The sequence below is a fragment of the Spea bombifrons genome, chromosome 4 (genome assembly GCF_027358695.1).
Source record: "Spea bombifrons isolate aSpeBom1 chromosome 4, aSpeBom1.2.pri, whole genome shotgun sequence".
NCBI classification, from domain to species: Eukaryota; Metazoa; Chordata; class Amphibia; order Anura; family Pelobatidae; genus Spea; species Spea bombifrons.
In genome coordinates, this window is record NC_071090.1 from 87,523,930 (window position 1) to 87,541,179 (window position 17,250).

At 38.5% G+C, this 17,250-nt stretch overlaps 1 protein-coding gene across 2 annotated transcripts; it reads left to right on the forward strand.

Annotated features, from left to right (window-relative positions):
- The first annotated feature begins 109 nt into the window (after positions 1-109).
- On the forward strand, positions 110-16,250 carry DET1 (DET1 partner of COP1 E3 ubiquitin ligase). 2 transcript variants are annotated; one of them, XM_053462390.1, is made up of 5 exons: positions 110-246; positions 938-2,047; positions 6,859-7,049; positions 8,693-8,884; positions 15,899-16,250. In XM_053462390.1, exons 2-5 carry the CDS (start codon positions 950-952, stop codon positions 16,086-16,088), a joined length of 1,671 nt encoding a protein of 556 aa, XP_053318365.1. In that variant the 5' UTR covers positions 110-246; positions 938-949; the 3' UTR covers positions 16,089-16,250. The 2 variants fall into 2 exon arrangements, with proteins under 2 accessions (XP_053318365.1, XP_053318366.1); XM_053462391.1 differs by having other exon boundaries at positions 114-246; positions 938-2,041.
- The last annotated feature ends 1,000 nt before the right edge of the window (positions 16,251-17,250 follow it).

Sequence of the window (17,250 nt, forward strand, 5' to 3'; positions counted from 1 at the left end):
TCTTTGATCCCTTGGCATGAGGATTTCGCTTCCTCCGTGGCGCTGCAATACCTCCCCCTGTCCTCCAGGTGTCGCTTCCGCTGCCGTGACACGGTAAAGCTCTTTCTTTATATTGCCCTCATCTTACTGGCCTTGAACTTTCACTCAGTACGCTGTCTACTTCCGGTTCTTCTCACAGTTTGAATCTGTCGCCGATAGCGACCGGTTTGTGTTTTTAAAGTGGCAGTGGGAGGCAAAGCCAAAAGGGTGAGCGGAGAACTCATTTTATTATAGAGGGGATGTGCGGGAAAGAGAAATTGGTGGAAGGGACGGTGAGGACTAACTTTTGGGGGCTGAGGGGAAGTTACGGCAGCCATTCAGCCTTGCTTGGGTTTAGCATCATGCACACTCGTTTACAAACCTCACGTGAAAGGTACCGGCTAGTTTGACACCGTTTCACTGCTTCACAAGGCTTGTACTTAAATTCCCATCGCTCTAAGGCAGTCGCTTGCTTGCGAACGATAGGAGTTCTAACGCAACCGCCCCTGCTGTCCAGTTCAGATATTGTTTCCGTGTGTCGGTAAATCCCTTTTCTTTTTCTAAACAGTCATTTTCAAATTGGTGCCAAAGAGCTTACAGTCTTCTGTTTTAGCATACTGTATTCAGCTGGTGGTACTCTAATGTTAGATGTGTTAACATTAGTTATCTTATTTTACCTGTGGCCCTAAAATGTGTATGTATGTATATATATATATATATCTGTGTAATCCTATATTCCATTATTTTCATAGTCTTGGGAAGTTTAATTATTGAAAGTGTGGTTTTCAGTGTCAGATCCTTTATAACATTTTCATCATTTTTCCTTTTCCTCTGCATCCGTCATTCTTTATATTGTTTCCTCTACTTGCCCCCCTCCACAATTCTTTCTAATAATACCCTCTGCCTTGTTTTCTTTTAGTAAAATGAAGCAATGTTTATGATGGATAATGACACTCCTACAATCAGACCAAGAAGAATTCAGAATCAAAATGTCATTCATCGACTTGAACGGCGAAAAATTGGCTCTGGAAGGCCTGGCTCCCACTGGCATCAAGTGCGCGTCTTCCACCAGAATGTTTTTCCGAACTACACCGTGGTCAATGTGGAAAAGCCGCCATGTTTCTTACGCAAGTTCTCACCAGACGGTAGATATTTCATTGCTTTTTCGTCAGACCAGACCTCGCTGGAAATCTATGAGTATCAAGGCTGCCAGGCTGCTGAAGATCTATTGCATGGCTATGAAGGTGAATTGCTTTCTAACTCAAACGACCAGAGGTCTGTGAACATTCGTGGACGGCTCTTTGAGCGCTTTTTCGTGCTCCTCCATATCACCAATGTAGCTTCGAATGGCGAGCACTTGAATCGTGAATGCAGTTTATTTACAGACGATTGCCGCTATGTAATTGTGGGATCAGCTGCCTACCTTCCTGAGGAACCGTATCCCCCTTTCTATGAAATCTACAGGAATAGCGAGTCTGTGACTCCCAACCCAAGGTCTCCACTGGAAGATTACTCTCTACACATAATAGACCTTCATACAGGCAAACTCTGTGACTCGCGTACTTTCAAATGCGATAAAATCATTTTGTCTCATAACCAAGGCCTTTACCTGTACAAAAATATTTTGGCAATTCTCTCTGTACAGCAGCAAACAATTCATGTTTTCCAGGTGACCCCAGAGGGAACTTTTATCGACGTGCGCACGATAGGTCGATTTTGTTATGAAGACGATCTTTTAATATTGTCAGCTGTCTATCCAGAAGTACAGCGTGAAACTCAGACTGGTATGGCAAATTTGTACAAGGAACCCTTTATAAATTCATTAAAGCACAGATTGCTTGTCTATTTATGGAGAAGGGCAGAGCGGGATGGCAGTGCCATGGCCAAGAGGAGGTTTTTCCAGTACTTTGACCAGCTGAAACAGCTCCGTATGTGGAAGATGCAGTTATTGGATGAAAGCCACCTATTTATTAAGTACACAAGTGAAGATGTGGTCACTCTTCGAGTCAATGATCCATCACAGGTACAGGTATAGACAAATGATCTCAATTCATTTCATTTTCATGAATACCTTCAATGCCAATGCTGTACATTTATCCGTAGTATTTACGAGATAGAATTTTGGAGCCAGGAAAGGATACTGACTCGCAATTGGTATACTGTGTATGCAATATGCTTCATGTGTATCTGGGTATCTTTTTTTTAATTTTTTTTTGTTTTTTTTTGCAGCCTTAGAGTTATTCTAGCCTCCTTTTTTTCCCTTTATTATCCCCTGCCACCCCATACATTAGCTTAAAATAAAGCAAAATACTTAGTTTAGAAGAAAAACCTCTATCATGCCCTAGAAACTGCCATGCCTTCAACCTCCAAACCTAAGAAGGTGGGCTTTGCTTTTTTGGAAGCGTAGGATGTAACAGTAGAGCCTAAGGTTTTTACATCATTGGGGGCTTTTTCCAAACCTCATAATTCAGCCTCTCCTCTGCCAGCATGGCTAACTGTGAGTGCCTGAATGGTGGAGGTTCTGGGTTCTCCGCTGGCACTATCGATGCTGACATTGATAAGATCACTAAGGAACCTGAGGATTCTCAACGCACTTGTGGACCAGTTTTGGCCTGAGAGTTATTAAATGGATCGACCTCCCAATCTTTATTATCAAATTATTATTCGTTTAGTATCAGATTAAATCAATATGTTTGAAAAGTATTATAGTGATTTATTTTTTAAGAGTTCTAGTTTTTGCTGGGATGTTTTCCCCACTGGCTGCCTTAGTCTATTCTTCTAGAGAAACAGCCTGACTTATCTGACTGCCTAGTGGTAAACAAGGGAATGACTCAGTCCTAATCACCCAGCCTGACACTGACCAATCAAAGTCTATGGAGAAAGAGGCAAGCAGGACTTCATTAATATTCCCATAAAGACTCACCTTAGTTTTAATAGTAGTATTTAATTTGCAGACCCAAATACTAGAAGTAGTGACTGAGAACAGACAGGGCTAAAATTTTGATTCTGGATTACCCATGAGGGCAGAATTAGGCTGACCTGCTGTAATGGCAAAAGTGACCTTCCGGGCAGGGTTTCCCAGTAAGGCAGGCTATGTAAACATTGTCCCTTTAGGGCTGCGTTAGTATCACCCGTTGCGAATGCATGTTTGTGCATAAATATACATATACACTAGCGACTAAAAGTTTGGGGTCGTTTTTTGTTCATTAAAATAACATGAAATGGATCAGAAATGCAGTGTAGACAATGTTGTTGTAAATGGCTATTGTAGCTGGAAACGGCTGCTTTTTAATGGAATATCATCTTAGACGTATAGAGGCCCTTTATAACTCCCATCACGCCTGTGTTCGCTAATCCAAGCTAAAGTTTAAAAGGCTAATTGATCGTAGGCAAACCCATCTGTAGTTGTGTTACACAGCTAAAAATGTCCTTGTTTTCCAAGAAGTGACCCCAATTTCTAAGTTACTGTTGATGAAAAGCCCAAATGAAAATGCTCTTGTCCTCAGGTGTGTTAAAAAAAAAAATCAAAAAAAAAATCTGTGCCATTAAGTGAATAATGTCCAATAATTGAAATATAATTCAGTGTCTTTGGATTTGGGGAATTCCCTTTGTCTTTGTCACATGATACATTAGCTGGCATCTGACTGGGTCAGAGCAGACCCGATATTCACTAAAACTCTTATTGAGATTTTTCATTAACAGGGATAGAAAGCCTTAATTGACCTGACATACGGCCCACATGTGATGGATTTATAGGAGCCTTACATCTAGGGTCGGAAGATTACCCCCCCTTTATGACTCGACACGTATGAATTTTCTCAGAGGAGCTTTGACAAGCACACCTCGATAGAATGTAGAAATCATATAGTGGCGAACCTAAATTCACTTTATACGTTATAAATGCTGCTGTTTACCTCTCGACGAGGGCTAACCAGCAGCACTCAGACTTCAGTCCGCTAACGCAAATTACACCTGAAACATTCATTTTATTCACGCTCACAAAAAGTGGCTTCCTTGTAAAAGGGGTAAATGCCTTAAAACATTACTTGGACTTTTTACAACTACATGTAGGTTTTGCATAATTTTGGTTAAGTTTTTAAGTTGCTTATTTCTCTCTCTCCCCCACTGCCATTTTGCCTTTAAATCATAGCACGCAAAGTATATATTACAAGCTGTCAGGATGTAGAAAATCCAATTTGCAACTTTTAACATTAAAAAAAAAAACTACAGGCAGTGAAAACTATTTACGGGTGTAAAATGTGAAAATCGCCACGGTGCTTCTTTATCTAAAAATGTGTAATCAGGTTTAAAAGTGCGAGCGTCTGAATTTTAAAATGACACTGCTATATGGGAACTATTAGAGGCAACGGTGTAGTCGGCAATTGAGTCATAGATTAGGTGCGCCCCTATAATATTGCTAAAAGTAAAAGCAAATTTACAACACTTAAGGCTTCCAAATGTCTAACATTAGCGTAGCCCGTAAAAGCTGGTTGCCAACGTTTGTGAGTTAATGAGGCTTACACCTCTGTATAACTGCATTAAAAGAACGTTTGATCCAACCTCTTTGCTGTGCTCGGGAGGTGAATCACTAAAGGGTTAAAGCTTTGGCTACTGTATCTGTAAGATTAATGCGGCCGGCCACAATATGACAACTTTCTACTTTTTTTCTCGGTAAATTGATTCTTATTAAAGGTGCCGTGCCATTTAGACCGATGCTAATTGTTCTCTCTAGTATGTGAAGCAAACAGATCTCTTCTCTCAGAAGATGTAATCGCTAAGAACACCACGGAAACCTTTTTAAGAAGCCTCTTCAGTCTCTATGGCAGCATCCAAACTGGGTCTGCTTGTTTGTCACATCACAATTTTTTTTATTTTTTTTTAAATTTTGTTTCTAGCAAATATATTTTTAATCATAGCTAAACATTTCCTCGTTCAGTTTAGTTTTTGGGGGGAAATGTTTGGGCATTAATGATCCCAGCGATGATGTTTGTAATGTCACATTTAGTTACAAAGTGTTCATCACATTTTGAAAAATTTCTGTTTATAATTTGATTTTTTTTATACACTTGTTTGTTTGTTGTCCTCTAATATAACTAACTAGAATGTAAAGTAGGGCTCTACAATCCCCTGATATGAGGTCCCCACGGTGTCCTGGTCCCTATGCTTCTCCTGCTGGACACGAACAGGCTCTATACAGAATTCATAAGTTAAATAGCTATAAGTGCTCCTGTAATGTAAAAGAACAAGAATTGGACGACTTAAAAAAATAAATAATTATATATATATATATATATATATATATATATATATATATATATTTTAATATAATAAAAAACTCAACAAACAAAATTCATCTCCTTTGAAGCATTATGTAAAAAAACTAAATTAAAAATAGACAAACATTCATAGCGTGACCTAGCAGTTTTCAGTATGATTTCATATTTGTGCGACTTACTAAATTCTGGGGTTGTTTGCCAAATTTCATTGTATTTTCATATTTCTGCTGATCCTGCGTCAAACCTCGCCGACTTCTAACCTTGCTCGTTTTCTGGTTACTATTTATTGCGGTATGTGTGTTGGGGACTTGTCAGGATATTAGTAGCGGCATTAATACTATTTTTGGGAAGGTACAGAAACCCTTTGTGTGTCCAGCGACTGTCTCTATGTTTTATTATAACTGCCGAGGGACAGATGCTTTTTTGCCTAACTGATGAGCTGTAGATTCAATTCATTTCCTACCTTTCTAAAGTAATGAATCTGCTTCACTTGAAATGACAAAATAAAGAAGGCAGTCAACTCTTCAGAGAAGACCCATTCGAGCGATCACACGTTCTGCGAGGTGTTGGGTTGCCTGGAAGCTAAATCTTTGGCATTCGTATTTCATATACTTTATACACATCTTACTTCATAAACAACTTTCCTTTGTAAAAACACGAATCACAAGGTTCTGTTAATAGCAAGCGGTGATGTGTATGCAAAGATTTCTAGATGTGGCCGTCAATGGCGCTCTGTGAATATTTTACTATTTTTGTGATAACTTACCATAGCCGTACTAACGGGGATACGTCATATGTGCACTCGCTCCCAATTTACTATGCAGCAGAAAGATATTCAAATAAGCCAAATTTATACAACCATGCGGCTTTTGTACATAAGCATACCTGCCACATCAAGGGACCCCATGTGCCCCCCCAAATCAAGCACCTGTAGTAAGAATCCTGCTTAACCCTTAAGAGAAGAGGAGAGACTTTCTTTATCTACCTTTTAAGTGTTCGTGACAAACTTTAAAAGGATTGGCAGCTGCTGGGTAGATAGGCTTACAAAACCAAAAACATGGAAACGTGATGTCTGTGCTTAATAAGGAGCACCTTCACCTGCCGTACATCTTTCCTCCTAGCCTGTACTCCTACATCCTTCTCCTAGCTTATTAACTGTCCACTCATGCAATAAAGATTTTTTTACAAATACACCCTACTGTTCAAAAGTTTGGGGTCACTTTTGGAAAACAAACAGATTTCTAGCTATGTAACCTAATTGCAAAGGGGATTTCTAAGATCAATTTTTAAAACATAAATTTGTATTGCCATTGGAACACAAGAGTGATGGGAGTGCTAAAGGGCCCCTGTCTGTCTATGAGGATATTCCATTAAAAATCAGCCACTTCCAGCTACAATAGTCATTTACAACATTAACGTATACAATGTATTTCTGTTTTAAGTTTTTAAATGGACAAGTGTGCTTTTGTGACCCCAAATTTTTGAACAGTAGTGTATGCTATGAATGTTTTTGTTTCCTTAAGGTTTTTTCACTTGGTTAACTTTTTTTTTCTCTCTCCCCTAGCCTTCCTTTTTTGTGGTTTACAACATGGTCACCACGGAAGTCATTGCTGTTTTCGAGAACACCTCCAACGAGCTGCTAGAACTCTTTGAAAACTTCTGCGACCTTTTCCGAAATGCCACTCTTCACAGCGAGGCTGTACAGTTTCCCTGCTCTGCTTCCAGCAACAATTTCGCCCGACAGATACAGCGCCGGTGAGAATTCTCATATCGTTTATAGGTGGCTGAAGTCCAATTTTAACCCTCCTTCTAATGTGTGTCTTAAATTGGGGCGTATTATAGTAGAATGTCTGCTAAATGGTTTTGGGAAGGATGCTCAAGGATCTCTGTGGTGGTCATGCTGAAGAATGCTAAGGACAGGCAAAAGGCTATCCTCAACACAAGGCCAAAAGATAGGTTTTGATCTTAAAGCAGGCAGAAAAAATTTAGCTAAATTTCAAATGACATTTATTTACTCTCAGATTTTCTCTGTTTCTCTCTCAACAGTTCTGTGCACAACTTGTCTGTCCTTTTGGTAATCTACCATGTTTACAACAGATATTCCATCTATTTTCCTGAATATAAGAACTTTAGATCTAAATGCAGCGTGAGACACCGCATCCCTAGTGTTCATAAATGCCAAAACCCTGTTCAGAAATAATCCTTTGATCAATGTTGAATTGGGCTCCTTCCATATTTCTTTTTAGGCACTGCTCAATTCTAACCCTAGTCAACAGTGGGGAAGAGTACTAAATCTTTGTTGCCATAGGAACAAAAACCCCCTCTTTGTCACCGTTTTCAAAAGATACAAAAAAGATGAATTGCATATTGGAAAAATGTTATAAGCGTTGGAGATTAGTAGTGTAAATAGATATTCGAGCAATGTATTAAAAACTGCGGTTTGGTATAAGACGCGTAATGGTAGATGGGACGTTCATTGTTTGTTGATTCCAGACTGAAGTTTACATATCTGTTTGGAGAAAATGCATACTAATTTTAGCATTGTGGTATGCTCTTTCATTTAAACGGAGATCGTCATGATTTCTTATTACCATGTTTAACTTTGAGAACACCTTAAATACCTATTACTTACATACGAGTATTACACCTAAATTTACAGGTGTGTATAAAATCTTGGTAACGTTGTTAACTCCTCTGTGAAAAATGGCTACACTCCCTAGATGACCACAGCATTATAAATTCCCAAGTGTACAAATAATATCAAAATCTATATTTTAAAAAAGTTCTACCTATGTTGATTTCCACTAAAATCCATTGAGAAAAACAGCCCAAATGTAGCAGTCACGTGACTGTGAGTCAGGATCAGGTCATCTGGGACTACCTTGTTTGTGAAGCAGTTCCTCGCACTCTGGACCAGTAGCTAGCAGCACGCACAAGAGCCACTGCATTTTATATAGGACATGTTATTATGTCCTCTGTCACGTAGCGCTTGATTCACGGAACGTAATAGTATGTCCTCTATCTATTACCATTAGTTCATTTTTTTTATTTTTATTAAATACATTTTTTTTTACTATGATCTAAAAAACCTCTCTCTCCGCAATGAGTCTTTCTGTCCAAATATACAGTAAACACACCTTTAATTCAATGTGTTATTGCTGGACTTTTAATAGTTGATCTAAACTTTGTTTCAGTTTTAAGAACAATAACTAGCACACCCCTAAAACATTCTACAAGTTGCTATAAACCTTTTGGTAGGTCTACCATTGTTGTTGACCTGCAACTAATATCATGTGCCGTTAAACAGCAAGGGAATGGATTGGTCTTGTTGATATAATTCTTAACATATTAAACTGTTGTCTTGTTTACACTAGGCTAATATATGATTTCTGCTTTAGGTTCAAAGACACTATTGTGAATGCGAAGTATGGAGGACATACAGAAGCGGTGAGGAGACTGTTGAGCCAGCTCCCGATTAGTGCCCAGTCCTACAGTGGAAGCCCTTACCTTGACCTGTCTCTCTTCAGCTACGATGATAAGTGGGTGTCTGTTATGGAGAGACCTAAAACCTGCGGTGATCACCCAATCAGGTAAATACCTACATTGCAGTGAACACAAACACGGTAAATGGAGACTACATTATTACATTATTATTCATATTATTGGTATTAGTCTTTATATAGCTCCAACAATTTATATAGCAGTTCTTACAATACGTATGTATATTCAAGGGATGTGACCAAACTAGAATTGACAGACTGAGACAAACCGATACATTCTATGGAACGGGCCCTGCTTGCAAGCTTACAATGTAAAAGGCATGGGGTGAGGAGAAATAAGGTATGGAGAAAGGGTAGATGTAGTGTGGGGTTGTATTAGTGGCAGGTAAGTTCTAGGCTACTACGATGATATGCTTCTCTGGAAATGTGGGTTTTGAGATTTTTGCTGAATGCTGAGAGAGTGAGTGAAAGCTGGAGGTTGGGTGGAAGTGAGTTCCAGAGATATGGATGGGGCAGCATGTGTGTGAAGTCTTGTAAGCGGGAAAAGAAGATGCGATAAGTGAGGAGGAAAGCATTAGCCCATGGGAAGAACATAAAGATTGAGAAGGGCAAATATATTAGGTAAGGGGTTAGTAGAGCAAAATATGAGTGACATAAGTATGACATAAATTTTAGCAAATGCGACCAAGAATCAGTGATAAAATGCTGCATAACCCAGGAAGGGCATTCCTGGACTATCAAGCACAGACAGGCAGACTGACTGACAAGGGTAATGGGTAAGCCTGGCATACTGGAATAATACATAAACTGTTAATAGATGAAGATCTCTTGGTCCAGTCTATATATTTTTGTTTGGTGGTTTGCTTGAGGTTCAGTTGTTGTGGGAAGATGAAGAAAAATGTTGCAGGCTTTTGTGGTATGGATAATAGTCAAAATAACTAAGGCAAATGAACAATGAACAAATGCTACAACAACATCCCTCGCCCTTTCTAGGAAATGCTGTTAAATAAAACACTGAAATTCTAGGTATCTTCAAAAAAAAAAATCACATTATGTGTATGTTGTTTTGCTGCTACATCACATTTTGAGTTGTTCACTTGCAGAAATTCATAAGTAAAATTAAAATAACACAATGATGACTTAAAGCTCTAAATTCAATTATGGTTTTATTTCGGAAATGACTGTTCTTTTGTACAACAGATATCTTAATCTGGTATTTCAGTCTCTGAAGATATGCTGTGTGTGTGTATATAGATTAGATAGTTATAATAATATAGATAGATTTTATATAGCATTATATATCTGAGACGTGGCACCATGCGTCTTATAAAGATCATTATAATTTGCTTATCTTCGGCTCTATCCCATTACGGCTGGATTAGTATCGGAGGCATATCATGCACCTTGAAAATAACAGAATAGCCTTAAGAGCTATTGGTGTTTTGATGTGTTAAGAGGTTCAAATTTTACTCAGATTGTTTTCTACACCATTCACATATGCTTTTTAGCTGTGAATTGCTAAGAAATGGCAAATTCTATAACACCCAACGCCGTAAGGCTTGCAGTTCCGATGAAGATCCAGGTTAGTGATAGGAAGGACGTCCAACCAAGTTTGAGGACGATGCATCCAAGAATGTTCTTGTTAAACATTGCACTTACAGACTCCATGGTGCACAGTAATTACGTCTCAGCAAGCCGTTTGCTTGGTCCCTGATTGTTGTACCGTTTCTGTAGAAGGACACAGTAGAAGGATGCTAGGTAGCTTGATGGTCCTATGAGTTTTGAACACCTGTATGCTAATTTGATGTAATCTTGCATTTGGGACCATATTTAATGTTGGTAAATGAGTCTAACTGCCTTGAAATGGTCTTTGATTACTAGCTGTTTAAATTATATTTTTAGTTGCCGGTAACATTGTCAAAAATTATGGGGAGTTTGCCTTGTATGCAGAAAATTGCTTCACATCAGAGATTTACAAACATGTTTTAAAAAGAAAAGGCGCACTTCTTTAGTACTGGAAATGGAATCAAAACAGAAAATATGCATAATTTGCCAATCTAAATTACCCTGAAATCAATGTTTTGATCCCTAATGGGAAGAACAAGAATGACAGAATCTTAAGAATGCAATGTTCTATTCTGTTCATTTTCTCAGTTTGTTCACTTATATATATATCCATGTGTGCCAATGTGTTTATAAGTGTGTACAGATCTTCTAAGGTTGTGTTTAAAAGTGTATTGTGTCTATTGTCTTTTGTGTTTTGTATGATTTTAGTACACAAGCGTTTTTGATTATATTGTAAGATATCACGTAGTAAGCTAACGACTAAAAAAAAAAAAGTCCAGTAATAGACCATATGGGTGTATGCCCACAAAAAGCTGTCAAGATGACCCTTAAGGCGTAATCGTTCTATAAAATATATAATTATATAATCTGTGGACGGTTCAAGATGTCAACATAACAACCTGGATTATCTCCTGTGATCACGAGTGCAGGGCTAATGATGAGCTTCATTGGCTATTGCAGCTAGAAGAGCCCCCCTTAAAAAATGAAACGATAAAATGAATAAAAAAGCGAAACAATTATAGGCAGCCAGTGATGTCGCTACGACATTAGATACACAGCTGTTCTCATAATTGGTTTGAAGATCCATTTGATACGAGGATGACTCTTTACTCGTGTTTTACTCAGAGAAGTGAATGAATGAGAAAATATTTAAAAATAATAATAAAAAAAAACTGTAGAAAAAAGTACCCCAATACCTCATGCTCTACAACTTAAAAGTAATAAACATCCTTTGCTGCACCCCAAAACAAAACTATTTAAAAAAAATAGAAATGGGTAGCTATGTATTGGAGTGCTTTGATCGTTCAAAAGCTCAAAACCAATGTATGAGGGGTATAACTGAACATTTTTTTTGTACACAAAATTGCAAAACTTGATATATTTCTTTAGTTTTCGAGTGGTGCTGATAAATACTTCCTCATGTATTGATATGGTTTCAAAAGAAAGCCCTGCTATCCAGTAATGGAAAAAACGTGTGTGTGTGTGTGCGCGCGTGCTAAACACTGAGGAGGGAAATCGTGGTAGAACTTATTTTTGTTCCAAAAAGTATAATGTGTACTTTCATATCTTTTATATAAATAAGTCTGTTTGGATATTGTGAGCATATTTTAATTGAAGTAGTCAGCATTGCATATATTTTTCCCGATATCGTGGGTTTGTTAGAAGTCATATTGATTTCCTTGGTTTTGTTTTTGTTTTGCTGCCAACATCGTGTGCCAGGAAGAAAACAACAAAAATAATGAAAAAAACCTTTCGTGATCTGTTGGCTCACTCTTAAAATGAGGATTTAGTATACAGTACCCATTAGTTTTACCGCCACGAGATGGCAACGGAAATGCAAATCGCATTTTAAATGTTACAACACAGAAGTTAATTTAAAACAAATTAATTCCTTGTTAATAATAACCTGAACTTCTACCTGGATGCCCCTTCAGAGCCCCATCACCAACCCCAAAAACTGACCTATTGGACACCTTGCAATAGCTTTTTTTTCTTTTTTGTATATAAAATCAAATCGCATGCATTTTATATGTGTAATAATTCTGTATATTGTAATAGGGGTTGACAAATTTGACTATCTGTATTAGTATGTGTCACTAAGACACATACTACGTGCACACACACACACACACACACACACACACTCTGGACGGCACTTCAGCTGCTTGATCCCTGGCGATCCTCACTCTGCTCGTGTCTGAGCGCGAGGGACTGACATCCTCTCCATGCGGGTCAGCATTATGTTGGGGGGGGGGTAGTACTGGGCAGGGACCTCCATTACTCTAAGCAAAACTAGGCACCAGCATGCAATTTTTATGTATAAATATCTTTGATAAATTCTGCTGCTGGCACTTATGTGAGTCTACCTATTCTTGCCAAGAATTTCTGCTGTTGCTTGGCAACACATCGCATGAGAAATCTGTGCAAACACGTTCATGCCTTGTGCCATACGGATTGAGGAAAACCTGGTATGTACAGTTGTAGAATGGGAGTGTAGATGTCTCGCTACTCGGTGACGGTGGCTTTTGTTTGGGTGGACTCTGTCCTTAGATGACATTTGTGAGCCATTCACACATGCCTTTTACTTGTAGCTTTGATATCAATGTTTATGCTTAGATTAAAATATTTATTTTTGAAGTAGACCATCGTATTGTAACTTTTAGTAGGTAGTTCCAGTGGTGCATCTGGTTCTGATTGCTCTGACGTTGGTGCGTATAGCGGACCGTAATTACTGTGCCTTTCATGAGCTCTCTACCGGCTTCTTCTCCCATGTTTATGTGGTGGCAAATATACATACAACGGAATAACTTCTACAGAACATAACCTATAATTCACATAAATGATGGTTTTCAGTGCTTAATTCAGTTACGGTTTAATTTCAAGCAAGACAACTAAATCAGATTTGAGATATGAGATGTCTATTTGAGCAGGTCTTCCAATCTGTGTGTCGATGTGTTTTATGTAACGATCAATATCTATATCATATTGTGTGCAAGCAGATGTATGTCTGTGGAATACGTTATGTTTGCACCATTGGTAACGTAACATTACATTTTGTATATAGAAGGCCGTCAGATTCCATTATTGAGTGAAAAATAACAATATCATTAAAATTGACAAGAGCGTGAATGTGACCGTGCAGTCTAAGCACATTTGCTTTTTTTGTGTTTGATGGATTGGGTTGTCTCTTTGTGTCCTAAATTCTCATACTGTATGTCCCAGGGTTAACACCTGACCCGTTTACTGCGCAATTATTCAGTCATCTATGTATCTGCGGTTAACAATTCCCACCGGTATTTGGTGACCACAAAGTCCTAAATTATATATTGCCAGCCAGTGAAAGTATCCTGAAGAAAAAGGTTCGTTATTGTAGAATTCCGCATTAATAATGTCTATCTTCAACAATCAGGAAAAACATCTTTCCTTGCTACAAGCCGATCAGAATAAAATAATAAAAACCCTTCTAGAAAGTGACTTCAGGTAAACGCAGGACAGCCCAACACGGCAACAAAGTCTGACAGCAGATTTGAAGCACTTGGCCCATCTAGTCTGCCGAGTTTTATGTAGCAAATGTTTTTTTATAATACGCAGGAGGGAGAGAGACGGACTCTCTTTGCCTTTATAGTCCTCGGCATTAGAATAAGTCATGCCCTCATCAAGGAAATGTGCTGTAAAGCCGTGCCTGCTCAATATTTGGGGCATGAAAGTCAGCAAATGATAGGGTTTTTTATTTTGTATGTCATAGGCATGTGCCTCATAGTTCCATGGGGTCATAATCGCTGTCCTTTATCGTGACACGCCGTTTACTTTACACTAGATGGGCAATGCCGACGACTATAGAGAGCACTGCTGGCGGTTGTGCTACAAATGTAGATTTGTCTGATGTTTGTTCTCTGCCCTTTTGAAGACGAACAAGCTAATGGAAAGCAGAAGTTTTGAGGCACGCAGTTGTTGTATATATGCCCTTAACTAATCTATTGGTTATATAATGTGTTTATCTTCATATACCCCTCACTTTCAGCATCCGAGCACTTTGTCCTCCAAACACTATTTCACGTTTTTATTCCGGAACGTGTTTTTTTTTTTTTTTACATCTGTAACGATACCCCGAAAGCCCTCCGCTGTAGCACTTCCACCTTCCATTGTCTGCTCCTGAATGTGGAAAAACGGTGGTTACCATGGATACCTTGTTTTATGGCACTCGTGGTGAATAGGCTACTCTTCATGGCTCCTTTTCTTTCCTGCACAAAATCCATCTCGTATTATTTTTTTTTTTTTTGCAAAACCTTACCCATCTGCTCAGACTTTATCACGAATGAAGGCAAAATCAGATGCTGATATAATATTATGGCAGCTGAATAAAATGAATGTGTATATCCTATCTGGCAGGTGGTATCGTCATGTGATACCTGCTCTCATTTGATCCTTTTAATATAGTTGGTCAGCGTGAGCCGGTGTTTATCTCAATCTGCTTTTATTTAAACAAAAAAAGAGTCCATGAAACATTTCATTACCAGGGCAATGCCACACGCATAATAGATCTCGAATGCTTTATTCATTATGGATTTAAATTGACTTGTTTGGGTAAGCCTTGAACCGAGATATCAAGTGTCTGTTTTGCTCAGGCTATGTAGGACTTCAGTCTTTGGTTTTACCACAACTCCCATCATCTTGTGACCTTTGTAATACAGCAGTAGCTTGAGAGCCTAGAGTTTGATACATGCATAGGTTTATAATGTGCCAAAAGACCCACTTTATAGCTGCAAATTAACCCCTTCACGACAAAGCCCGTACATGTACAGCTCACAATGCATTGTCCTTAACGCGTTTAAGGACAACCTGTTGTCCTTAAGGGGGTTAATAATAATGCTACATGTTGGTGTTGTGGTCAGAAATGTTCGCTAGTTAATGGAAATTGTATCCACCTTATACAGTTCCAATAATTACAAACTGTTTTAAAAGTATGATAAAGTTATCCTCATATTATTAAGGTAAACTTTTCTTAATTGACATTTCTTCTGAAGTTACAAGTTTTTCTGTAGTCTGAATTCTTAAAACTTGTAGGATTGGTCCCTTTTCCCCCAGCTTGCTGTCAACGGCAGCCAGTGGCAAAGCTAGCATTATCGGATACATTTTCTGCCTGAAGTCCTCTCCCTTCTCCTTGGTCACCCTTACAAAGGCTGCCTGGGCCAAGTGACTTCAATTAGCTTGAGAAGTTAGGCAAGGAATTATCTTTCAGAAAGTTTGAGACTTTTCCATGCTTATACACTTTAGGTTTTGCATATATTTTTAGCTGTAAGTTTAATGTATTTCCCTCTGGATGGCTGCTTTCAATTACCAGCATGATGTCATTACGTTCTGACCAAAGAAAGCAAAGCACTTACTGTGTAATACTTTGAATTAAAGGCACTTACTCTGGGTGAAAATACCTTAATTTGGTGCAGTGCGCTTTCTCCCCCTTTTCTTTCTGCAGAAACTTGTGAAACTAATGACATTTGCTATAATTCGCTTACAAGATTATTTCCCTTTTTTTTGTAGGTTTTATGCCAGAGATTCTGGTCTATTGAAGTTTAAAATCCAGGCTGGACTTCTCGGACGACCCATCAACCACACGGTTCGCAGGCTTGTGGCTTTCACGTTCCATCCTTTCGAGCCATTTGCAATATCTGTACAAAGGACTAACGCCGAGTATGTGGTTAATTTCCACATGAGGCACATCTGTACATAGAATAATACAGGACCACGCTGCCTTAACCTACACACCAGCATTAAAAAAGACCAAAGTGACATATATCTGATCCATGCTAATATTGGCTACTTTGTTTCAAGCCACGTTTACCTCTAATCTGTCCCTTATAGACTGTACTTCTGTTAGAACAGCTTTTCAGTTAGGAAACATTTTGTCCCCTCCAAAGTCATACCTTGCCAGTAATTTTAACGATAACAGCACTTAAAATGAGTCAATAATATACACTCATAAATTCTGCTCAATAATAACTATGTGGCTGTTTTTTTTCACCATTTTAACTTCAAGGTCCACACAAGCCCCTTTTCCATGATAAATACATGTTAGATCCTTAATAGATGTTAGATCAGTGATAACTGCACATTAGAGTCCTTTGGGAAAGACTGAAATACATTTTTTTTGTTACTCGAGTTAGAAAATGAGTCGTCTGTCTCATTTATTGCCTCCCCTGGCTGTCATATGTAAGCTCTTCGCACATGCTCAGTAACGGTCCCATCAAAATCAATGGGAGTATCTGCAGCAAATCACGCATCGTAGTAAAATATAAACTTTTAGCTAACGTACATGCGACCAGTTGGTGAGAGAACCTCTGAGTTCAGTGGGGCGTCAGCTTCTATTGGCTTCAATAGGAGCGCGACTAAATATGTGAAGGAATTCTGCGTCCTGCTTCCTTCTTGGCTCAGGAGAGGCAGCTGGGGAAAGAGTTAAGGCCGAAGTGTCATCTTCTAATCTAATAATTAAATAATGCATGCAGTAAAATACAATGGATTCCATGCAGAATGGGCTCCCAACATTTTTACAAATAAAAATGCAATCTTGGGGACCAGATTGTTCCTTCAACCCGTGTGAACCCTTATCAGCGGAGATGGCTTTATAGTGAAATGATTATTCTGTAACAATTGCTTATTTTAACTGTATACTAATTTAAAACTATACACTAGATTCAAAATCTTTGCATTAAACATTGCGTTAACTTGGTCCTTTGAAAGGAAGCAGGGGTTGCGAGGTAGAACAATATATTCTTTACTATGCTTTGCTCCCTTTGAGTAATTTAGTGATGTCTTAATTAGTTTAAAGGGATTTTACAGTATGCACAAGGTTAACACAAGTAATGATCTAGTCTGTTCACAGGATGAAGCAGGGA